Source organism: Notolepis coatsorum (genome assembly GCF_963971535.1).
Source record: "Notolepis coatsorum genome assembly, chromosome: 10".
Classification (NCBI taxonomy): Eukaryota; Metazoa; Chordata; class Actinopteri; order Aulopiformes; family Paralepididae; genus Notolepis; species Notolepis coatsorum.
The window spans coordinates 71,930,469-71,950,432 of NC_140174.1; the positions used below are offsets into that span (position 1 = coordinate 71,930,469).

General features: G+C 44.8%; 1 protein-coding gene across 1 annotated transcript in view; it reads right to left on the minus strand.

Moving 5' to 3' along the window:
* Positions 1-19,964, minus strand: part of lrp2b (low density lipoprotein receptor-related protein 2b) — a gene marked incomplete at its 5' end in the record, with an annotated part of 304,974 nt that overhangs the window by 142,177 nt on the left and 142,833 nt on the right. The window contains 11 exons of the mRNA XM_084323212.1: positions 135-377; positions 1,122-1,325; positions 2,385-2,674; positions 5,595-5,753; positions 6,663-6,828; positions 7,119-7,575; positions 7,958-8,430; positions 9,262-9,453; positions 10,062-10,298; positions 18,069-18,282; positions 19,790-19,964. Coding sequence (XP_084179338.1) covers positions 135-377; positions 1,122-1,325; positions 2,385-2,674; positions 5,595-5,753; positions 6,663-6,828; positions 7,119-7,575; positions 7,958-8,430; positions 9,262-9,453; positions 10,062-10,298; positions 18,069-18,282; positions 19,790-19,964 — 2,810 coding nt within the window. The remainder of the gene's footprint in view (positions 1-134; positions 378-1,121; positions 1,326-2,384; positions 2,675-5,594; positions 5,754-6,662; positions 6,829-7,118; positions 7,576-7,957; positions 8,431-9,261; positions 9,454-10,061; positions 10,299-18,068; positions 18,283-19,789) is intronic.

A 19,964-nucleotide genomic window follows, 5' to 3' on the forward strand; every position in this document is an offset into this window, starting at 1 on the left:
CCTTCAACCAATCAAAATCATCCAGTAGTAATCCTTCAACCAATCAAAATCATCCAGTAGTAATCAATCAACCAATCAAAATCATCCAGTAGTAATCCTTCAACCAATCAAAATCGGCCAAATCATGAACTCACGGCAGTTGATCTCGTCAGAGGTGGCATTGTCGCGGCAGTCGTTGTGGCCGTCGCAGACGAAGGTGGTGCTGATGCAGCGGCCGCTAGTGCAGGTAAACTCTGTGGCTGGGCTGCAGGTGGGGAAGGGGCAGCCACGTTCATCGCTGTTGTCGCCGCAGTCGTCGGTGTAGTCGCAGGCATAGCCCACCGGAATACAGCGGCCGTTGTCGCAGGTGAAGTCTGTGGCGGAGCAGGTGTGGAATGCTGGGGAGGGGAGGAGAGTGTTTTAATTGCACTGAAATATCGATGTTGAAGGTGCTCTAGGTGGCATTCAGCCACTAGGTTGCATTAGAACACCAGCATGTAATTTATCCAATCAGGTGCATTCTACGTGGGGAATGGGAAGTATGGGCACTAAAAGCTTTGTGGAGTTTCAAGTTTCAAGTTTCAAGTTTCTTTAATAGTTGTCATACAGAAGTACAGAATACTTTTATACAAAATGCTTCTTACTGTTACGCTCCAGAGACTGTGCTAGACAAGATAAGTATGAAATAAAATAAGAAATGAAATAAAATAGTATAGCATGTAATAGAAGTAAAAATAGAAGTCACAGTGTTCAGTATAGACATTATGTACAATGTTCGATGCAGAATAGAAGTAACTGAGTTACCATACAATATACAATATACTATGCAATGTACTAATATACAATACTATATAGTGCAAAGCAGAAATGGGATGAGGTACAATTTAGGGACAATTTACAGTAAGGTGTACGAGTTGTAGTGCAAATCCTTTACCAATAAATATAAAGTGTAGGCCTTAGACAATTCCATTCAACAAATTCTGACTAAAAAAAGAATTCTGAATAATATAAAAATTTCTTGATTGACTGAGCTCTTGATACAAGGACTAACACTAGACAACAGGTAGATATGAGTTTTTAAACTACATCCGTTTGCCTATGAGGATATTCAAGTGTAATTGAATCAGAAGTGTCCTCCTCACCGCACACTCTCTCCAGCTCATCTGAGTTGTCCTGGCAGTCGCTGTAGCCATCACACTTCCAGCTCACAGAGATGCAGTCGCCGCTGAGACACGTGAACTGCTCCGGCTGGCAGCGGCTCCCTGTGTCTTGGATACAGTCCCTGCCGCTGTTAGCCAGGTACCACGCCCCCTGCTGGGGACACTGGCACTCTGCACCCGACGGACCTAAGGATGAGGGGAGGGGGGGGGGGGGGGGGGTAGAGAGGAGGGTAAAAAGAGAGAGGGGAGAAGAGGGAGTAGGAATAGAGAGGAGGAGGAGGGAGGAGGAGGAGGGAGGAGGAGTAGTAGTAGAGAGAGGAGTAGAGAGAGGAGGAGGAGTAGAGATGAGGAGGAGGGAGAATGAGTAGAGATGAGGAGGAGGGAGAAGGAGTATAGAGAGGAGGAGGGAGGAGTAGAGAGAGGAGAAGGCAGAGGGAGGAGTAGAGAGAGGAGGAGAAGTAGAGGGGAGGATGGAGAGAGGAAGAGAGGGGGAGGGTAGAAGGTGGGAGAAGAGGAATGGAGAGGAAGACAGAATGGGAGGAGAAGTTAAATGGAGCACATTTGCTCTTTTTCAGCAACACCCTTCTGTACATAAAGTTCCACAGTATCACACTTGGTAGCTACTGTACCTAACACCTTCCTACTGTTGCACACTGAGCAGTCTAGTGCAATCACACCTTCCTACTGAGCAGTCTAGTGCAACCACACCTTCCTACTGAGCAGTCTAGTGCAACCACACCTTCCTACTGAGCAGCCTAGTGCAACCACACCTTCCTACTGAGCAGTCTAGTGCAACCACACCTTCCTACTGTTGCCTACTGAGCAGCCTAGTGCAACCATACCTTCCTACTGTTGCCTACTGAGCAGCCTAGTGCAACTACACCTTCCTACTGAGCAGCCTAGTGCAACTACACCTTCCTACTGAGCAGCCTAGTGCAACCACACCTTCCTACTGAGCAGCCTTGTGCAACCACACAACCTTTCCCCGTACAGGGTCACTATGGCTGTCCTTGATTAAAGACATTCTCGGTTGACAAACAGTCATAGAACTTCATAGACAAACGAAGTGCAGTACACAACAGTATTGCCTAAAATATTGCCAATATTTTAGCCTGGCATCGGACCGATATCGAGTACCAGTATCGGGACATCCCTAGAAGAAAGCCTTCAAAATGACTAAAATCGACTACAAATGGTCGACTGAGACCAAACCGACTGATTAGGCAGAAGAGGCTAAGCTCTCACCAGGGACGCAGGTGTGGCTGCAGCCTCCGTTGAACTGCTGGCAGGGGCTGGAGCAGCTCTCCTGCTTGGAGCCGGAATAGACGTGGATGTCGTTGGGACGGTACTGCAGCTCCTTGGCCACCACGGTGAATCCCGAGCCGTCGTCCTTGCCCGCCCGGTAAATGGCGCGCGTGGTCCAGTCAGTCCAGAAGATGTCCTGCTGGAAGACAGTCATGGCGTAGGGGTACTGGACACCCTGCACGATCACCTGCCGGTTCTCCCCCATCAGCGTGGAGCGCTCGATCCTGTCCCTGGTAGGGATGGAGAAACATGTCGAAATTCAACGTTGAGTTACCTCAGACGAAGAACCATATAACTCTGTTTTAGGTTCTCAGAAGGAACAATGGACGTAATTCTCAAACATTCTCGTAAGTTTCCTCGTAAATAACCTTGTAAGAAGTTCATAAGAGGAAACGAATGAAAGATATCCTCTGGATACCTGAACGTGTGAAAAGTTGCTTGTAAATGGCCTACGTGTTCTCAGCTGCGATCCCCTGAATGAAGAAGCTGAAAGCTTGTTCTCGTACACCTGAATTTTCATACATAAACACCCTGCCAGCTCCTTACAGGTGAAGGATGTCTATGCATCTACTCAGACTGATCTATAGATCTTAAAAGTAGGGCAGTCAGTTCTGTGTCTCCACGGTAGCAAGCAGAGCCCAGTGCTCCGAGGTCGTTCGGCAGCTTGTACCATAAACAACTAGATAAGCACTGAGCAGGCAGAGTTTTGGTCAGAGAGAGAGCTATGGGCAGTTGCTATAGTGATTTGGGTCAAAGAAGACAGCGTGTCACATAGTAACAAGACGAAGGGGCGGGTTAGCCGTTGCTAAGGACTATAGTTTATAGCTGTGAGTTTCTTGCAGTGTAGGTTAGATTCAGATACGACGCCCAGACGAGAAGAAGCTTGATCAGAGACTTTGAAACGATTTCCCTCGCGGGGAGGAGTGGAGGGGAGGACTGAAGTGCCACGACGACAGGCTTTTGGATAACAGCTAGGCCGCGACAACCACAGAGCGGGGTAACAGGAGATCATTAGAATAATGAATTTAGTTTCTTCCAAAGACTTTTCAAGGACAATACAGAACTGGTTTACATCTGATGACAAGGCTATGTTTATGAAAATAAACATGATGATCTGAGGAAAGAGATCACGTGCAGTGTCGTTTCTTCTGATTATGGATGTACTAATAGGGGTTGCAAGAAAAACACAACGCACAACAGAGAGTCACGAAGGAGATGATGAGATGAGATTGGCTGATTGCCAAGAATCCAACACAGGGCATGCACAGGACCGTGCGCAAACAGATTCAACAGGTACTGTAGAGCAAAAGCTATTTGCTACTGATCAAAATTGTATTTGATTAGATTCACAAGAATAAAAAATAAAAAAAATAACAAAAATAAGTTTGGCATCTAACCAGAGTACAAATGTAACAGTAAAGTGCAATAGTAATATACAATGTACGGGTGATTAAACTGGGTATAACATATATAAATACTACTGAGTAATAGTGCTCATCAGATGCATGTACAGAGTTGTAGTATTAATATGTACAGTGATACAGGTATCACCCTATAGTAGTAAGTCATACTGTAGAACATGAAATCTTAGCCTGACATCTTATTTAATAGTGTCAATATGGGTACAAGGTCACCCAAAAAAAGCATCATGATATACTGTAGTGTAGATAACAGGTGAGGTTAACGTGGTGTCAGGAGAGGAGCGCACAGCGGCTGAGGTGAAAAATAAATGGGCTCATGTGAAATCAGAGTCCAAAAAAAGAATCGCAAAACACAGGAGAGATGCTGGCCACTGGAGGAGGAACAGTGGGCTCAGGGTTGTCTGAGGTGTGTCAGCTGCTGCATCCAAACACATCCAGCGTCTTCTCAGCAGTCCGATAATGCATTTGACGGTGGAACGAGTGCGTGCGTGGCTCTCATTGTATTCCACTATAGCTATATCCACGCGATTGAGATTAGTTCTTATTTATTTATTCACTGTCATTTTCAGTGTTTGTGTAGTGCTTTTATATATTTTCGGACATCACGATGCCTTGTGGAGTCATGACTACTATTATATTATTATTATCATAATTATTTAAATCCGAGGATGTAGAATCACCAATGATTTCTCCCAAATGAAGGCCTTAAGAACACGGGCACACACCAGTCTGTCCTATCTACAACTGTAAATCCTGCTCTTAGCTACGAGCGAATCCCGGATAAATGAACCGTTCCAGAATGGCAAAAATCTTCCCGAGAATGTGTTCGAGAAAAGTCAGTTCGAGAATGAGGACCAATGTTTTCAAACTGCATTATCTAAAGATGGTAAGTTGCATTGTGCTCATTCATAGTTAAAGACAGTAGATGTTGCATACTTTCTTACACACATTCACACTCCCAAGTGATTTGGATTGGCTTCACAACTGCAAAGAATACATGGGGTTTTATACAGTATGGTTCTTCAGTGTAAGAGTTTTATATTGCGATACAAAGACTGACACCACGTATCGTGAGGCATATGGAAGAGTTGTGAAGCCCATATCGTGTATCATATCGTGACACAAGCATATCGTCCCGTCCCTCGTCGCTAGTGGGTGGATGGATAGAGGAGTGGGGAGAAATCAATGGAGAGATGAGTGAGGGGGGAAAGAGGATCTTATAGATTTTTCTACAAGGGAGAGGAGATGTGTTGCATAATATCAACTTTCAGAGTCTTCAAACACTTTCACACCCTTCAGACATATGAGTCAGTGCTGAACTCTTCTGGACACAGTTCAGGTATTTACAGCTCAAGGAGCTGGATTTGTACAATCTTGAGATAATTAGGTTTGGAAATATTGTTCACCAAAGAAAAAGAAAAAAATAATTAGTTATATTGTTCTATTTGTTTGATGTACATAATACTAAATGTATGGATAGTAGTAAGTATATGTCTATTGTTTGTGGTGCTTTCCCTAGGGGTGACCATTGTCCTGTTATCGTTGTACCATGTATGTTGTGCTGTGGAAGTTTGTAAGTTGTTGCTATGTCTTTACATCACTGAGACAAATTTCAGCACATTGATTGTATTTGGTGAAAGAAGTGCAGAAGGTGCACTGAATTAAACTCCCTGTATATGTAAAGAAGTGCATGTAAGTGGAAACAGAGAGTTGTACAGTAAGTGCGTACAGTGAGGCGTCTGCCCAGTAGAGCATCCTCTCCTCGTAGTCCAGGGACAGGCCGTTGGGTGTGGTCAGGCTGGTGCTGACGATGGCGATGCGGTAGTTTCCGCCCAGTGTGGCCCTCTCGATCTTGGCCGGAACGCCCCAGTCTGTCCAGTACAGGTAGCTAGAGAGAGAGAGGTAGGGTGAGGTTAAGACCAGAAGGGACGGGCGGAGAGAGAGAAAGAGAGTATTCTTTGTTGTCGTTTCCATCTTAAAATGGAATTCCACGCTGGCTCTCTCTTGTGTTTATAGAAATGTTGCTTCACTACAGAGTAAAATGAGCTCACAGCCAGTTCTGTACATATAGATATATAGCCCTAAACTACTGCACATGATCCAGCTTCCTGCTTTACAAAGGACTACACTGAGGTGAAAAAGGGTGAGCATCAGACAACAGCAGTCAAACACTCCTACCAAACACACACAAGGAGGCACTGAGCTTTTACTGGGAAGCTGATCGAGAGAGAGAGAGAGAGAGAGAGAGAGAGAGAGAGAGAGAGAGAGAGAGAGAGAGAGAGAGAGAGAGAGAGAGAGAGAGAGAGAGAGAGAGAGAGAGAGAGAGAGAGAGAGAGAGAGAGAGAGGATAGAGGTATCAGTCAATTTAAATGACCCACCCATTGTAGTTCATGGGCGGGTAGAGCTGAATTGAGTGAGGGTAGAGCTAAGCGACTCTGGCTCTACCAAATTCCACCGTTGATGTTTCTGAGCAGAGATGGCTTTGGTTACATAGAGAGAATTAATCACTTGTGCCTAAATCTGGTGAATTCATGTCGCTTTGCGGTGGAATTCCCCTTTAAAAGGTTTAGCAGAAAGTTGTTGTCTTTTGTTTCTTTAGCTAGTTGCAAACAGAGAACCACAAACATTCCCTTAGCACTGGAGGGTCTGGGTAGCCTACGGGTGACACTCTCTCAGTGGTCAAGCGGTCAAAGTCTGTGATCAATTTGAACCCAGGATGTGACCCGACTGTTTACATACATGCGTCACAGTGAATTTCACTGATAGAAATGTAACAAGTTTGGATATTGGTTTTCACCCGTAGCAGGGGTCCACGATGATGGCCCTTGGGCGGTTGGCGTGGACTATGACAGAGCGGTTCTTCCCATCCACCCCTATGGCTTGGACATCGCGGCTGTAGTAGTCGGTGAAATACAGCCGCTTGTGCACCCAGTCATAGGCCAGACCCTCTGGGTCATCTGCAGCTGTGCAGGAGGAGAACAGAGAGAGAGCAGGAGAGGGAAGAGGGTTGGAAAAAGAAGAAACAATCAGTTAGAAAACTTTGCAGATAAGAATTAGTTCTTAAAACATCCTGCCTGGTTAACAACGCAGTAAAAATGTCAGATGAACGTCAATTCTATAATCAGCCAAATATCACCAGAGTGATTCCAATTGTCAATACCGATTGTCTCCCGATATATGGTATATCCCTGGCGCTTAACATCATCTTCAACAACAGATTGGATGACAATTTTGACAACAGGTCGGGTGACACTCCCGAACTTACTGGCGATGATGACGGGCGGGCTGGTGATGGAGGTGGTGCTGACATAGCCGATCCGGCTACGGCCGATCCCCATGGACTGGGTGAAGAAGACCCTCTTGTCCCTGAAGTCGTAGTCCAGCGCCAGCACGCTGTAGCCCAGGCTCACGGTTGGGTAAGGAGTGCTGTGGTCCTCGGGGTCCAGCCTCAGGCTGTTGAGAGTGTAGTCAGTGGTGAAGACCAGGAACTCATCCAGGCCGTAGCCGCACGACACGCCGTTGTTGAGGAGCGAGCCGTGGGCACAGGCGCACTTGGGTCTCTCCTGGCCCGCTATGGCGAAGCACAGGTGCTGGCAGCGCCCGTTGTTCTCCTGACACGGGTTGAAGCCCACCTGGTTGGCGGCCGTGGGCTGGACGTGCGCGTCGAAGATGGCGACGTCCGTCAGGCCGGCGATGTTGTCGCGGATCACCTGTTGGCGATGGGAGTGATATTGAATTATTTAGCTTTTGACGTGGCCTGAAGTTTGGTATGAGGACATGGTGAAGAAGGTCAGTATTTCCTAATAACTGTGTGGCGCCGTGTTTTGTGTCTAATCAATAAATTATGTATTTTATTTGAACTATTTAATAGTATTTCAGCTTTTTTAGACTAGAATGGTGCATTTATACATTGCTTTCATCCAAAGCGCTTTACAATATTTGTTCCTCACATTTTACCCATTCACTCACACATTCACACACCCTCTATGCACACTTCTTAGGTTTATGCGTCCTATTTCAATGAAAGATCACACAGGTGGTGTGATGTTGAAACCTGGACTCTCAGTGAGACTGTGTGTTGATGTTTCTCACCTCTGGCTCTGTGGCATTGGCTGGGTCCTTACTAGCCTGGAAGAGCTTCCCAAGCCTGCCATCCACCCACAGCATGACGTTCCCGAACACGGCCATCCCCGTCGGAGACGGATATCGACTCCCGTAGCGGACGATCTGCCTCTGCGTCCCGTCTGACGCCATGCGCGAGATCATGTCCAGCGCGTCGTCCGTCCAGTACAGGAAGTCGTTGGTGTAGTCAACAGTGAGGCCGCGGGGCGAGGCCAGGCTCTCGGACGCCAGAACTGTACGGTTGGTGCCGTCCAGCAAGGCCCGCTCGATCTTGGGCGTCTGCCCACCATCGGCCCAGAAGAGGTAGCGCAGCTTGGGGCTGACGGCCAGGTCACGTGGCCGGTCCTGGGAGGTCTTGAGGAGGACCATGCGATAGGTGGTGTTGATGGCGAGCACTTCCAGGAAGGTCTGGGTCTGGAAGGCGTTGGTGAAGTACAGGTTGCCTGGGGATGGTAGAGGAGGAAGATGAGATTATTACATAGAAGAAGAAGACTTTATTGGCCCATTGTGAGTGAGTGAGTGAGCGAGTGAGTGAGTGAGTGAGTGAGTGAGTGAGTGAGTGAGTGAGTGAGGGAGGGAGGGAGGGAGGGAGGGAGGGAGGGAGGGAGGGAGGGAGGGAGGGAGGGAGGGAGGGAGGGAGGGAGGGAGGGAGGGAGGGAAGGGAAGAAAGAAGGGAGGGAGAGAGGACGGGAGGGAGAGATGGAGCGAGGGAAGGAGGAAAGGAGGGAGAGATGGAGCGAGGGAGGGAGGGAGGGAGGGAGGGAGGGAGGGAGGGAGGGAGGGAGGGAGGGAGAAAGGAAGGAAGGAAGGAATGAAGCAATAAAAAGAAGGAAGGACTCCAGCAGCCACCAGGCCAATTTCATGAGTGAGTGAGTGAGTGAGTGAGTGAGTGAGTGAGTGAGTGAGTGAGTGAGTGAGTGAGTGAGTGAGTGAGGGAGGGAAAGAAGGGAAGAAAGAAGGGAGTGAGTGAGTGAGTGAGTGAGTGAGTGAGTGAGTGAGTGAGTGAGTGAGTGAGTGAGTGAGTGAGTGAGTGAGTGAGTGAGTGAGTGAGTGAGTGAGGGAGGGAGGGAGGGAAAGAAGGGAAGAAAGAAGGGAGTGAGTGAGTGAGTGAGTGAGTGAGTGAGTGAGTGAGCGAGGAAGGGAGGAAAGATGGAAGGGAGGAAAGAAAGAAGAAGAAATCAATGAAGCTCTTGACTTTTAAATGGTGGCCACTGGCATTTGGGAGAAGCGCACCTCACTGTGTCTAGTAAGGAAGGACTCCAGCAAACCCCTACCTGCGACCCAGTCTACAGCGAGGCCCTGAATGCCTCCACTCCCTACACCAGAGTTCACAACGCTGCCATAACTCGCTCCGTCCGTCTTTGACCTGAATATCCCTCTGAAGGAGCTGGAGGTGCTGTTGTCAGTCCAGTACACAAAGCCAGACTCGATGTGGAGGTCCAGCTTGTTTTTAACAGAGTAGGACGCTGGGAAAGGACAACATTTCCTTCATCAGATTGTCTGGTTCATCCAGTATGTTCCAGGACTGGGGGTCAGCCCACTTTTAATTTCAGTGAATTCAGGAAATCTCATTTTAAATATTTGAATACATAATGTGACATATGAAGGCTGTCATACCAACTGAGAAGGAAGGCTCTACTGTTCGCAAATCAATTACAATTTGTGTTCATATTTTTAATTGACTGAATTTAAAGTGAAAGTGATATTTACATACAGCACCGTTACAACGTTTTCATATACACTTAAAGGCTCAATCCACCTCTGATTCGTAATTTTCAGCCCTTTCCAGAATTAGCTGCAACAGTGTTTTGGTTTTTGAGATATTGGAAGCATAGTATTTGTCAGCAATTCAGTGCTTTGAGCATTGAGCCACAGTTGTCATTTTTATACAGAACATTTACTGGTTCTGAACAGGTTTCATTTGAATTATTATATTGTGTGAAAGGTGGGTCAAAACAGGGACACTTAAACCATGCTTTTTACCAGTTTGTCATCTTTACCCAGAATTAGAAGCTTCCAATTTCCCAGTACAAGTACAACGTAAAGTACTGTCACAATGTAAAGACATACATACTTCCACCGATGGGCACCATGGCCTCGGAGTGGTCGGAGCTGTTGATGTGGAAGCCCCGGATGAGCTTGGGGGTGGAGACAATGGCGAAGGATTCGTACTGCTCACAGCGGGACCCGTCCTGAGAGGGGACGAACCCGGTGGTGCAGGCGCAGGACTTCTGGTTCCCCGGCTTGGGCAGGCAGAGGTGAGGACAGCCCCCGTTAAGGGAGCTGCAGGCGTTGCTGGTTCCTGCTGAGTCTGTGGTGAGGGAGAGCGGTGGTAGTCAGGTCATGGCTTCAGGGTTCCCACAGACATTGCACAATTAAATTCAAGGACATTTAAATACTTTTCCAATCACTATTTTTCATTTTCAAGGATGTCACTCGAAGGATACAATAAACTTTTAAATGCTGTTTTTTTAAGCATCTTCTTGGCCTGCTTGCCAGCTAGAGCAAGCTAGAGCATCACACGCGAAGAAATGAGGAAAAGCAGGAGCGTGCGAGACAGCGACTCGTCAGATTTTTATTCAAAAACGATTTCTTGATTCAATTTCTTGAACAATTTGATCATGGATGAACAAAACTTTCAATGCGAATGGTTGATTTGAATTTCAATGACCTTTTAAGCACTGTGTTAAAAAATTGGCTGTTTTCAAGGAATTCCAGGCCTTGACTTTTTAATTCTTTTAAATCAAGCACTTTAAGCACTTCAAGGACCTTGTGCGAACCCTGTGGCTTGGCAGTGGGCTATGGTCCAGCATACAGTAAGACAATGGTTGGTTCCAATGGCTAATACCACCAAGGTTGAGCGTTCGATTCCCACTAATGCAACCCATGCTGAAAATACATAATACACTCATGGTACTGTTGTAGTCTCTTGGTACTCTCAGTTCATGGCTGTTGTTATGGCTGTACTGTAACATTGCTATGGTTACACCGTAACATTGCTCAAGTCAAGTCAAGTCAAGAGTTTTAATTGTCACGGCATACAGGTATACAATGAAATGCGGGTGGTCTTGCCCGCAACGATGTGCAATACAGTGGTACAACATATAATAGAATCAAAAATGAAAAAACAACATTGTGCAGTAAACAGGTAACAGGTAACATGGAGTGACATCTCGGTATCTGTACATAGTTATTTACAGAGCATATGGGACATGCTAGTTAGCTTTGGTAGTGCAATACACTGTTCCTGTTATTCTAATTTAAAGTGTCCTTTCCTTTGGCCATAAGTGTGCGTGTGTGCGACATGAGTGTGTGCCCGCTCATGTTAAAGTGTTAAGTGGCTGCTCGTGTGTGAGCGTGCACAGCGTGCGTGTCGTGTGTGTGTTCATGTGTGCTTGTGTGTGGATAGTTCAATGTTCTGAGCACTCAATGTTCATTGTTCATGGCTCTGATGGCCTGGGGGAAGAAGCTGAGCCTCAGCCGCTCTGTCCTAGTAGCTGGGGTTCGCAGGCGTCTGCCTGACCTCAGCAGCTGAAACAGGCTGTTATTGGGGTGGTGAGGGTCTTTCATTGCTATGGCTACACTGGATTGTTACTATGGCTACAATGTAACGTTGCTATGGCTACGCTGTCAATAGACCACTGCACTTCCACGTAACATTGAGCTCATGGAGGAGAGAGCGGGGGGAGAAAATGAATGAATGTGGATGAGAGCCTTGTGAAGGAAATCGATGATTTGCATTTGGTTTATAACCTATATAGATATGAGTTTTAAGAGGATAATATCATCATCATCATCATCATCATCATCATCATTTTCATCATTTTGTAATCATGCATATGTAAATGCCCATAAAGGGGCCTAGATGAAAAAAATTATAAAAATCTAAATTCAATCTGCAATGGCGTCGTTTTCAAAAAACTTGTTTAACATGGGAGTCAATAGGGACGTTTTTTGACCAAAGGGGTAAAGGTGTGCAGTGTTTTATACAGTGTCACTGCACAACATTTTTTTTATGTATCAAACTTCTTTTTTTTTGCCAATCTTCGACACTCCAGGCTCTCATAATCCCACCCCAAAAAAATGTCATTAGCATTTATGGGATGGAAAATAATTAACCCTTAGTGTTTTTTGTCTTGAAAATAAGCCACGCTTCAATCACGCAAAATTGAAATTAAAATCCTGAAAATGAATGAATATTTGATATGTGTATATGTATGTTGAGGACTGAAGTTAATAAAGAGATTTAAAAAATATATATATATATTTTCTCATCTAGGCCCCTTGGGCATTTACATAATCATGATTACAATTTTTTTTCAAGATGGCCGCATTGCGTCATCTATTTCCGGCGGCCACAGCTTGTGTGTTTACTGCTTATATCCTGCAATGCCGTTAAACAAATATTTTTATCTAAAATAATTTGAGAATGTTTTATGGAGGTCTTAGTGTGGTGTGCATGCGTGTGTTGAGAAATTAATGTGTGTGCATGTGGTCATTTGCAGCCATTATGTGAAAATGGCTAGTACACGGATTTCACATAATGCCTGCGTTTTGACATTTGCAGCCATTTTCACTTAATGGCTGCAAAACTTCCGGTGTGCGGCGCTCCTCTGTGTGCGACGCGTGTAGCTGTCGGTTGTCTGAGTTTGTTTGTTTGCGTTTCGTAGTGTATGTGTTTCTTTCTCTCCATGTTTTAGCACCCAGTTTATGGACAATATGAGGGCGTTTGTGGATCTGCTTGTGCTTATTTTCTTTTTGCTCAACCGTCCTTGTACGAGCACGGAGCCACAGAACGGAGTAAACACATACGGTTGCCATGGCAACTCGCCCGGCAGGATTACATTCACCCAGGAGTTTCTCCTGTCACTTCGGACAAGGGACAGCGTTACGCCGGAGGATATTCCACCTGAGCTTCGCAGAACTGTCACCAAAGCCGGAGACTCAAGAACATGAGCCTCCAAGACCGCCGCAAGCTGCCAGCTCTTCCTTCAATCTTGCTCTGTAATGCACAGTCTCTCCGCAATAAGATGGATGAACTGCAGGCCTGGGCCAAATTTAAACATGAAGTGAAGGACACCTGTTTACTGGCCTTCACTGAAACATGGTTAAATGACCGTGATCGGGACGAGGACCTGTCACTTAGTGGGTTCGGTGCTCCGCTTCGTTTGGACCGATCACCGGAGATCACAAACAAACGACGGGGAGGTGGTGTGTGCTGCTACATCAACCAGAGGTACTGTAATACTGTCGTGATTCGGGAGAAGATTTGCACACCTGACATTGAACTTTTGACTGTTTCACTCCGTCCCTTCTATTTGCCTCGGGAGTTCCCACAGTTATTTTTTACTATTGTTTACATTCACCCTCGCGCGAACGCATCAGCTGCTTCCAAGCTGATTGCTGACGTCACGCACCGGCTCGACGCAATCAGCCCAGAGGCTCCAAAATTCATCCTTGGTGATTTTAATCATTGTCGCTTGAACACGACTTTGAGGACATATGAACAGTATGTAACCTGTGCCACCACACAAAGGAACTCTATCATAGACCTATGTTACGGCTCAGTGAGCGGTGCTTACAAATCGCTACCACTGCCTTCCCTGGGATCTTCCTACCACAACAGCGTGTATCTGATTCCCATGTACACACCCACTTTCAGGCGGCTTCCGCGGGTGGAGAAACCAGTGAAATGCTGGTCAGAGGACAGCATCTCCTCCCTTCAGGCCTGCTTCGAATGTACGGACTGGGACTGTTTCTTTGCTGCATGCGGCGATAACATTAATGAACTTTGTGACACTATCTCTTCGTACATCACATTTTGTGTAGATTCCATTATCCCGAGTAAAGTGGTTGTTATTTATCCAAATAATAAACCTTGGATAACCAAGGAGTTAAAAGCAGTTATCAATAAAAAGAAACTGGCCTATTGTACGGGTAATGCCCTAGAGAAAAAGGCTGCTTCTAGAGAAGTTTGTATTGCTATTAAGAAGGCCAAACAAATGTATAAGGACAAGATAGAAGCTCAATATAGCAGTGGAGACCTCAGAGCCGCATGGCAAGGTATAAAGAACATGGCTTCCATAAACACAAATACTAATACTGGGAGGAATAAATCCACTACTATTAGAGGAGTAAATAGCACTGACTTGCCAAACACTTTTAATTCCTTCTTCTCCCGCTTTGAAAGTTCTGACTTTTTAGAGAATATCTCTGCATGGAGTCCCTAGAACCCCAAAACGAAATGGTTATTTCCCAAGATTGGGTCACAGTATCATTTAAAAAGGTTAAACCAAGAAAAGCTGCTGGCCCAGACTCAATATGCGGGCGCACCCTGCACCACTGTGCTGATCAGCTTGGTTGGGTGTTTTCTAGACTCTTCCAGATGTGTGTAGATCTAGGTCAGATTCCCACATTATGGAAGACGTCAACCATCATACCCATCCCTAAGTCAAAAGATTCAAAATAATTGAAGGATTTTAGACCAGTGGCGCTTACCTCATTAGCAATGAAGGTTTTTGAGACGTTTTTAAAGAACACTACTATGTCTTTTATTGAGGGTAAATTAGATCCCCTTCAATTCGCATATCAGCCAGGTAAAGGGGTGGAGGATGCTATGCTCTTCATCTTGGACATTGTGTATAAACACCTGGAAACACCTGGAGCTCATGCTAGACTTTTATTTGCAGATTTCTCCTCTGCTTTTAATAAAATGCAGCCCCACATTTTAATTGAGAGGCTTGACTCTTATTTTAGTCTCCCACACCAGCTTCTCATGCTGATTTTAAATGTCCTCACTGAGAGGGTCCAGCAGGTCTTTGTCAATGGGCAGATGTCCAACATGTCGATTTCCAACACTGGCTCCCCCCAAGGTTGCGTTTTGTCTCCCATTTTATTTATTATGTACACGGACAGCTGCAGATCGCTTCATGACCAAAGGCATCTGGTTAAGTTTTCAGATGACACTATGTCCTGGTATCGCTACTGCAGCGCTCCGAAAATGATCATGGACCTGTACTTCACGACTTTGTGAATTGGTGTGATGAGAATTACTTGGACCTCAATGTCTCTAAGACTAAGGACATGATAATTGACTTCAGACACAACCCCGATCATCAAGCCAGTGTAGCTAGTGTAATTCACGATGAGGATGTCCAGATTGTTGAATCGTACAAATACCTGGGAACTGTGTTTGACTGTAAACTGAAGTTCAACCTAAATACAGAGTCTATTGTTAAAAAAGGTCAGCAGAGGATCTACCTGCTGAGAAAGCTGAACTCTTTTAATGTTAGTGCGAAGATCCTGAGCACTTTTTATAGTTATTTTATTGAAAGCCTCCTAACTTTTTCTTTTATCTGCTGGTTCAGTGGCCTGTCCATTAAAGATAGGAACAGCCTACAGTACATAGTGAAAGTGTGCTCCAAAATAATTGGAGTAAAACAGAGAGACCTATGTTCTCTCTGGACGGACCAGGTGGTCAAGAAGGGGACGAGCATCATTAATAAACCCCTCCATGCTCTGTCTCAGCGGTTTTCACTGTTGCCTTCTGGCCGCCGTTATGACGTCCCACCAAGTAGGACCAACCGCTATGCCAAATCTTTTGTCCCCTCGGCTATCAGACTTTTAAACACAGACGGTAGTCATTTTAAGTAGCCTTTTGCACTTGGTTGTCCGTTTTTACTTTTACTGCTGGATTGTGTATCACATGGAGTGTTTCTCTTTTTATTTGCCGTGCTGTCGTTGAGATGTTTTGTTGTTTGTTTGTCTTTGTTGCTTGTTGGTGAAGCTGCAAATATGAATTGCCCCACGCGGGATCAATGAAGTTGTCTGAATCTGAATCTGAATGACCACATGCACACACATTAATTTCTCAACACACGCATGCACACCACACTAAGACCTCCATAAAACATTCTCAAATCATTGCAGGATATAAGCAGTAAACACACAAGCTGTGGCCGCCGGAAATATAAGACGCAATGTGGCCATCTTGAAATTTTTTTGTAATCATGCATATGTAAATGCCCATAAAGGGGCCTAGATGAAAAAAATTATAAAAATCTAAATTCAATCTGCAATGGCGTCGTTTTAAAAAAACGTGTTTAACATGGGAGTCAATAGGGACGTTTTTTGACCAAAGGGGTAAAGGTGTGCAGTGTTTTATACAGTGTCACTTCACAAAAAAAAATTATGTATCAAACTTCTTTTTTTTGTCAATCTTCGACACTCCAGGCTCTCATAATCCCACCCCAAAATGACATTAGCATTTATCGGATGGAGAATAATTAACCCTTAGTGTTTTTTGTCTTGAAAATAAGCCACGCTTCAATCACACAAACTGGTATTTAAGGGGTTAAAATCCTGAAAATTAATGAATATTTGATATGTGTATATGTATGTTGAGGACTGAAGTTAATAAAGAGATTTAAAAAAATATATATATATATATTCATAAAAAAATATTAAAATCACATGTAAGTCCCTTTGGGACAGAAAACGTCCCAAGGGGGTAAAGGTGTGCAGTGTATTGGTGGGGTGCAGGAAGGTTAATGTTAAGGCTCCACATTCATTCATTTCCCCCCCCCCCCTGTTCTCTCTCCCATGATTTCAGAATCCCGGAAGTGTTGCGGTGGTCTATAGCAACATTGTGAACATTCCAGTGATCAGCATTCTATGGTTTCTGTACTTTGTCAACATGTATAGTCACTCCAGTTGTGAAAAATGTAACTACTGTACATGAAAACATATCCCAAACAAAATACCAAAAAATCAGCAAGTGGTTATGAGGCCTTAGACTAGACGGAGCACACGTGTTTAACTCAATGGCCGCCAACAACGATTATATACGTGTTTGTCCGACAACCGTTGAACGGCAACCACGTACGTATATATACGTTATTTGATCGTTATTTCTTTTATTCGATATTTCTATTCATTACAGGTGCACAGACTCTGGGTTAACATGGGGAATCCTCATGAGAATGTAAAAGTGCAATACCGGCCGCATCACGCTAGACGGCGGTATAGAGCACCCTTTCTACCCTTGTATCTTTCTCTGTGGGACGGCCCCAGGTCTCCGGTTTCACTTTTCCTTGTCAGGCGAGGGAAGTAGTTATCCCGGTTCCATCGAAGCACGTCAAATATCTCCGATCCATATGTTGTGGTGAATTATGCCGTAGACGAAATGGACATTGGATATACCAGATGGCGATCAAACAATTGGAATATTATTTTTGGAATACTCCCGGCCACAGGTAAGGGCGATTTTACATCAATTTTAGCTTGATCCTGCAATGCTTTCATAGCGATCGGGCTGATAACCGTTTTTAGTGTTCAATGCGAATGCCGTTACTGACAATCAATTAATCAGAAACGACATGATGGAACATAATAGCTATGATGTAGATTTGATTTCGGGATAATAGCGTATACAGGCAAGACATGGCAACGTCTATAGTGGAATCGATGTATAGGGCTTTAACTCAGGATTTCATGAATTACCCTAGACCGCTCTAAAACCATACTTATATTCACCACGGTATAACACGGGAACGTATGGATGGAAAAATGTATTTGTTCTCACATTTTGAATGATAGGTAGGTGATTTCAAATGGGCCATAGTATTGTATCCATAGCTATAATATAGAATATAGCTCTACAAACAAGGTGACTCAGTCCTATATTTTAACGTGTGGCAATGCGACCACAGGGCGATGGCTAATCCCTGGCGGTCAATGAGATAATATGCAGGAAAAAGGTCTTCTTGTCAACAGTCACATTTTCACAATAATAAGATCAGGCAATAGCCTGGAATAGACTGCAGTCAGTAGGATCTGGTCATGTGGGGCTGTCTAAAGGGTGATGGTATGGTATGGTTAAGGTCTGTGGAACACTAATTTGATCTAGAGCTCGCTGCCAATATGAAGATTCATCTATAACTAACTGCACCGGTTGTGTGTGTGCTGTGTGCCTGGTGCAATGTTGAGCCTGCATAGCCCAAAGGTTGGGTGCTACACATTGGTGGTGAGGTCATTTCCGCTCTCGACTGATGTAAAGATGGAGGTACGAGCTCCAACTCACCATCTCTGGTGTGGACTTTGAGGGCGCTCAGCCCAGACATGCCGCTCCGCATCACCACCATGTTGGCGCCCGTGTCCTTGTCCACCCTCTCGATGACCTCCAGGTCCAGGTCGCTGTAATACAGGTGGCTCTGGTAGACCGTCAGGCCCCAGGGGCTGGACAGTCCGCTGACCACCGTCACCCGGCTCACGCCGTCCATAGTGCCGCACTCAATCTGGACCGGAAAGAAGGAAGGGAGGGGACGAGGGAGAAATGGTTGGAATTAGGGATGCACGTGCACCGATCCGATATTGATATCGGATATCGGCCCCGATATGACTAAAATAGCTAGATCAGGTATCGGAGAAAATCTTTATAAAAAAATAAATATATATAGGTATATATATTTATTTTGTTATTACATTTTTATAATAAATAACAATTCAGTACATTTATATCTATGTGTTAATTTGTTACATTTTGTTACAGTTTCACTAAGTTAGGAAAGTAATGTTTTAAGTCAAGCCTGATATTGCCTTGCACAAAAGAATGATCCCAGTCTCTTCCACACAGTGAGGCATACAGTTTATGAACAATGGGTATCGGATTGGTACTCGGTATCGGCCGATACCCAAAGTCCAGGTATCGGTATCGGTAGCGGGACTGAAAAAAGTCGGATCGGTGCATCCCTAGTTGGAATGCAGCGAGATCATTGATGTTGGTCAGTTTGCTGGCAGAAGTGTTTACTGGTACTGTAGTGGGGCTATAAATGCAGTCAATAAATACATTAAAATGTATTTTCCACAGTCTGGGTAAATTCATTCTCAGTTCATTCAATTCAACATGCAAACAGAAATTGCAGGACAACCTTCACACACTAAAAACTTTTTCAGTATTTGAATTATAATTCTGCTTTCTATTGTCTCGCTGTTTGCACACTGTATACAAGGTCATGTTATCATCGTGCCATGTGTATCTGTCATACTGTAGACAAATGACAAATTCCTCTACATTCATTGTATTTGACAAATAGGGGCAGTGGCTCAGGAGTTAGAGCGGTAGTCTGGTAATCGGAAGGTTCCCGGTTTGATTCCGGCACCTCCCAACAGCACGTGTCAAGCAAGCCACTTAACCCCTAACTGCTCCTGATGAGCAGGTTGGCACTTTGCATGGTTGCCTCCGCCGTCTGTGTGTGATTGTGTGAGTGAATGGGTCAAATGTGAGGTATAAGTTGTAAAGCGCTTTGGATAAAAGTGCTATATGAATACACTCCTCCATCTAAATAAAGTGCTTTTGAAACTGAAGGAAACTCACCTCCTGAATTGATCTAATCAGGGTTCCCACAGACATTGCTAAATGAAATTCAAGGACTTTCAAGTACTTTCCTAAGCACTCTTTTTCATTTTAAAATGGCATTTAAAAAGGATACAATTCACGTTTAAATGCTGTTTTTTATAGAAAGAAAATGCAATATGTATGGCTTAAAACCCAATTTTCTACAATTAGTTACCGGTACTTTAAATTTCTTGATTCAGAACTATTTTATCATGGATGAACAAAACTTTCAATGCGAATGGTTGATTTGAATTTCAAGGACTTTCTAAGCACCTTGTTAAAAAATTGGCTGTTTTCAAGGAATTCCAGGCCTTGGCTTTTATTTATTTTTTAATCAAGCACTTCAAGGACCTTGTGCGAACCTTGTCTAATTGCATGTGAATTATCTCCGTGACATGTGCACCTACCAGCCCCGTGTTGGCCACGCCCCAGTACAGTTTACTGGTGGAGATGTCGGTGGTGATGAAGCCTATGTTCTCCAGGCTGCCTGTGTAGAGGTTCCGCAAGTTGCCTCCGTCCATGTCCGCGCTGGCCACTTTGGGAGGCACTCCGTCCGTCCCCTTGTCTGTCCAGAACAACTTC